The sequence below is a fragment of the Chenopodium album genome, chromosome 12 (assembly GCF_948465745.1).
Source record: "Chenopodium album chromosome 12, dcCheAlbu1.1, whole genome shotgun sequence".
Lineage (NCBI taxonomy): Eukaryota > Viridiplantae > Streptophyta > Magnoliopsida > Caryophyllales > Amaranthaceae > Chenopodium > Chenopodium album.
Window position 1 is genome coordinate 15,573,359 of NC_137845.1, and position 6,155 is coordinate 15,579,513.

Below are 6,155 nucleotides of genomic sequence, written 5' to 3' on the forward strand. Positions count from 1 at the left end.
AACTACGTTTTCTCAATATTGTACTAAGGATCAAGCTAGCTCATATCCACCCCAAACAAATTGAAAGTATAGTACATTATCTTTATCATGAAACACATTTAAACAAACTAGTACTTGACTCAATAATTAAGCTAAAATACAAACATTATCTCCCCTTCTTTGAAAAAGATACTTCTATAAACCTTTAAAAATGGCAAAATTCATAGAACTTTCATTTTACATTGAAATGCAAAGAACAAAATTTAGTCAAGTGTATGTGACATTATGACCCATATATATAGATGTATAATAAACCCAAATATAATAATTAAGTCATGTGTATGTGACATTATGACCCATATATATATAGATGAATAATAAACCCAAATTATATTTGGGCTAAAATTGGGCCTAATAAATAGACAGTTGTTAACTAGAAGTAGAAAATTAGAGTAATAGAAGAGAGGGTGTCAGTCACGTGCTTAGAGTCGCATCAAGAATCTTGACATATACATCATTCCAGCAAATACCCAACACAAACTCTTCTAAAACATACCATGCGCCCATGGGCCCATCCATGGGCCCAATTCTCCTTTAACCTCTTCCTTCTCTCACATCAAATTTCTTTTATTTAGCCCAATTTTTTTTGACCCAAAATATTTTTTAGCTACACTTAAATTTACCTTACTCTGCAACCATCTACAGCAAAAGTGGCAACAAACAAAATGAAGGTTAGTTCACTAGTCTTTACTCTCCATGCAACAATTCATGAACCATTTTCATTGATGTTTTTCTAATTTCTATACAATAATATGATATTGCGTGTGTAGTTTTCCATGAGTGTTTTAAAATAATATAAGTATTGCGGAAATAGTTATAGCTCATTGTGTTTTGAACATTCTTACCCAATAAGTCGACTAATTGCTCACATTTCTTTTATTCAGGTCTTTAATTGGGTTCATCGGCGGTTTCTGAATGTTAATTCATGCACGGCTTTTCTCCAAGGTACTCTAATTTTCATTTTTCCACCAACATGATAGCTTGATCATAAATGATATAGGGAGTAACATAGTTATTGATAGCTTCCATGCATTGCATGAAGGGTTTTACACAATTATAGGATCATATATATTAATTTGATTGTTATCATGCAAAGGAACTGAATTCTTTATTTTAATTTGTCAATGCTACATATTTTATTTTCTAAATGCTACAAATTCTATTATGTCATGCCATGTTTTATACTATATTTCTTAGTTATAAAGGCATGTAGAAAGTTAAAAATTTCAACAATTTAATTTCTTTGATAATGGCCACTTATTTGTATGAAGTATGTAGTATGCTAATATACAAAAATACGTACACATGAATATGAATGACGCAGAAGATGAAGCAGAGAAGGGTGCAAGCTCAAAGATACAAAATGATAAGCATGTTTTGCTTGGGAATGATGCTCATATGGTAGTCGACATGCTCGACCATTGGAATGATGGAATTCTATCCATCGGAACTATTGCTATTAGTCCCTTGGAGGCTTGTAAGTATGGAATGCTCGAGGAGGATGATGATATTCGTGACCACGAATTGGCTAATAATGTCAATGATCATGATGTTGATATCGACAACTATGAAATTGAATGTGATAATGAAGCAAGTCCTTTGATGAATGTCGAGTTTTTTAGCCATGAATTGGAGAAGGTTATTGGTGCTAACCATGAGATCATTGAGGAAGAAGTTGTTGAAAATGTTGTAGAATTGAAAGATACTAATAATTGTGATGTTAATGAGAATGAAGGCCAAACTAAGAGGAGAGTTACTCTTGCTGACCTTTTCTTAGAAGACTCTGATTATCACCCTGTCAAAGTGTTGAAAGAGCTAGAGAATGATTATGATGATGATGCTTTTGTTAAGGATGATACTAACAATGGAAAACTAAGCTTTGAGATGACTTTAAAGCCGACTTCTCGTGCTAAAAATGGCATCTCTAAAGCCAAAAAGCTCATCAAGGAGGATTTGCACCCACTCAAGAAGTTCAACAAGGTAACGAACTTTTCTTATTCCATATTATCTGTCGCTTAAATTCACCAGAAATTACATAGGTAATAATAAAAAATAGAGATCATTGTGTTTCATGATTTTTGATAACAACTTTTTTAATTCCATATTAACTGTCGTTTAAATTGATAACTTAAATAGTTGGCACTTGGAAGTAATTGATTGTCGTATTAATGTACCATTAGAATAATACTAATCATGTTTAGAATATATTGATACATAATAGTAAAAAGGTTTGAAATAACTGGATGCTCGACAAGAATAGCTGAAATTGATAAGTTATTGGACGAAATTGATACCGGAAAATTGATAAGATACTTGTTAGCTATAAAGGTAGCAGAACGTTAGGATTGGTAGTAGAAAAGTTTAGCAAAGCCTAATGAAAAGGATTAGCTAGCTAATTGAATAGAAAGGTCTCCTTTTGTTGACTGAAAATTGCGTTTTATGAGGGTTTAGTTTTATTTTTTTTATCGGATATCCTTCTTAAGTTGAAAGTCAAAAGTTTAGTTGTAGTTTATCAAGCTATTTTAATTTTGAGTTCGTAGTTACATGACTAATTTTACTCACTAAGTGGTTCTTAACTTTATGAGATAGTAGACGACAAAAACATCTCAAAAGTATGTTAAATAAAAATAAATTAAATGAAATAATTATTTTGATTTATAATAGTAAAATTGAATTAGATGTCAAATTGTCAATTAAAAACATTAAGGATTTTACAATCCATTTAATGAATAGACATAAATGATGGCAATAGTATGTAATGAATTGATGGAGTTTTTGTTAAGAAAAAGTCTTTTATTTGCATGTCTTGGGTAATTCATCTTAAATCAAATATGTTTTTCTCTACTTTATAGAATTTCATTGACATATTCCATATTACATGTTAAATCATTACTATTACCTCTAACTATTACCATCAAAACGAGCTGGTAAAATACAAAAGTAATAACAGTATAATTGTCAAAAATCGAATTAAATTACTTTAGACAAGGACACTTATAATTGACAATAACCAAAAATAAAAGTGGATGTGCAAAATGTCTTTGGATGCCATTTAAGTCATCATAATTCATGAAATTTTTAATTACAATAATAATAATTAATCAAAAATTGCTATAAATATTTTTAGCTTATGAAAAGGATGATGAAAAAGAAGATTCACCCGGACTTCGAAGGAAAGACTCAAAAAGACATGCATATGAATCCAAGCTATGGTCTTAGGGACCCCACAAATGACAAAGATGCAGCCAATAACGAGTTAGCTTCATTGCTTCTCATTCAAGGTATGTCTAATCTTCTAGCTGTATTATACATGTTAATGCATGTTTATTTTGTCAATCATAATATATACTATATGTTGTCAAATTAACTTATTTCATAATCAAGTAGTCATGTCATAATCATTTTTATATATATGATTTGTTTGGATAATTGAATTGAGACATTAATTATTGCTAAAAGACACATAACATTCTTAAGATTAACTATTATAATTATTTGGATTAATCATTAATAAGAATTAGCATTGCTCTTAAGTAACCTAGATTATAATATCTAGTCTTAGCTAGTAACCCAATCAGAATAATCAAATACTCATACTTTTGTCTTTATCCCTGCCACTTGTCATCTTAAGAGGGATCGATCCTACCTCATCTCATAATCGGTAGTGAAATAGTATTGGTGTTTATATGTCACGGTATTATTTGAAGCCAATAGTGAAGTATCTTATGGTTACATATAAATCCAAATCTTATGTTTAATTATTAAAAAAGTTCCAAATTTTTTGCAAGATGACTGAACCATTCATATTTTGGAGGGAGAAATCTAATTGATCCATTTTATATTTATAGGTAAAAAAAAGAAAGAAATGAATTGAATCTAAGCCATGTACATGCATGCTTTTCTATAAAATTATCTATTGTAGTTTTAACCCCAAACTTGACTATTCTTCTTGATCTGATCTTTGCTAACTTGGTCACTAATTATTGAAACTACATTTGATCAATACCCCACAACTGAGTTGATAGCTTACTACCTTCGTTATCAAAAATCTTGACATCTATTTTTTGCACACAAATATAGGCATTTATTTAATATTGTACGGTCCTAAATTAGACATATTGACATTTACAGATAGGATTCTCATTTTAATGTTGTTTGTGTCGAGACAATTTAAGAGTCTTTTGACCAAAGGATGAGGGACACCTCGCCCCTCCTAAAAGATATTGATTGCATAATAATAATAATAATAATAATAATAATAATAATAATAATAATAATAATAATAATATATGATATAGTAGTCTATTGTGAAATGTATGTGATCCACATAAATTGTATGATCCATAATAGCTATGAAGCTAAATGATGAAGCTATTTACTATTGTCTTGCATAATAATAATAATAATAATAATAATAATAATAATAATAATAATAATAATAATAATAATAATAATAATAATAATAATAATAATAATAATAATAATAATAATAATAATAATAATAATAATAATCTAGTAGTAAATTGTGAAATGTATGTGATCCACATAAATTGTATGATCCATAATAGCTATGAAGCTAAATGATGAAGCTATGTACTATTGTCTTCTACCCTTTGTATGTATTTAGGTTGTGGGAGCTCAATTAGAATTATTATTGCAAATTGCATGCTAATGTATTCATATGTTTGGATTAAATGATTTTTTTTTCTATCTGTTTACTTAGAAGAAATCTATAGTAGGACCAATTTGTGTTTCACGTGTGGTATGAAATAAAGGAACACGAATCAATTTCATGCATGCAATGTCCAACATACTTACAACAACAACTCAAGTAAAACTATACAAATTAAAGTACATTGTCAACAAAAAGAAAGTACAATTTTATTAATGTAACTTTCCTATCTTATTATCCCTTATCAATAATTTAATATCCAAGCTAGGAATGGTCAAATTCGTATACATTTTCTAATTTAGTCTCCTTCACATGCAAAATCATTTATACACTCATTTACATAATAACAACTACTTTAACTTATCATCATATATCAGTATGATAAATATGATTAAAGCTTGTACTTGCATATGATTTGAATAGTGTAAAGTTTAAAAAAAAAAAAAAAAAAACTGCGGAAACATATAAATATTAATAGTAAGAAAATTTTGTTTTTACCACTACAAAAAAGCTCGAATTTGTTTTTTAATACTACTAAAAAAAAACCCTTTATTTCCACAAAAAGTTTAAAAATTGGATTTTATGGGGTTAAAAAACATTGTAAAGATTGATGTTTATATCTCACTTTTTTCTATTTAGAGTGTTAAATATGTATGATATAAAATTTAAAATTTAAAGTGTCGGCAAAATAAAAGTATATGCACAAGGCAAGAAAAATATGGATGTAGAAATCTTTTTTGAAATTTGGAGCATTAATATATAATTGAAAATATTTCATGCATATATAGTTAGATACTTATATCTAACCCTATTTGTTGGATTTCATGCCTCCTTGAACATGGTATCAAATCTCACCTTTTGTAGTTATCACTTTATATTAAACATTCTTTGTATAAAGATTTGATCCGGTGAACTTACACTTACATTATTATTTGATCTTAATCTCAAAATCATATAATACCAATATTTAATGTTATCTTTTGTATATAGTTAAACATATATTAGTGAACATATATTGATCTAGTATATCGCATGTGTCATAAAACTAGTTTATTGCATTGTATAATATTTTCAAATATAAATGAACATTCACCTCAACAAATGTCCCCATCTTTATACAGATGCTATGATATGAGCTGCACAGAAGATGATACAGCAACGGCTCCAAGAAAGTGTAACGATTACTTGTCAATCAAGTCTTGTATCATATGCAATGTATGAATTAGGCATATGTTTTTATTTTATTTTTTTCCCTTTTTTTTTAAACAAAACTTATGTTAAGGTTATGCTATTTGTTGTTTATGGATGATTTTAGAGTTTCATAAGAGGGTTAAAATTTGTTTATGTTTTTGAATGATTAATTAACTGTTTGTGTTTAATTATGGTTGAAATTTGAAAATAACTATTGCAAGAAAATGACTCCCCACGTTATTGACCAAGGGCA

General features: G+C 28.4%; 1 protein-coding gene across 1 annotated transcript; it reads left to right on the forward strand.

Moving 5' to 3' along the window:
* Positions 1 to 526: 526 nt before the first annotated feature.
* On the forward strand, positions 527 to 6,155 carry LOC145572126 (protein TILLER ANGLE CONTROL 1-like). The gene is made up of 5 exons (XM_081631146.1): positions 527 to 710; positions 924 to 984; positions 1,364 to 2,019; positions 3,167 to 3,320; positions 5,833 to 6,155. Exons 1-5 carry the CDS (start codon positions 705 to 707, stop codon positions 5,844 to 5,846), a joined length of 891 nt encoding a protein of 296 aa, XP_081487272.1. The 5' UTR covers positions 527 to 704; the 3' UTR covers positions 5,847 to 6,155.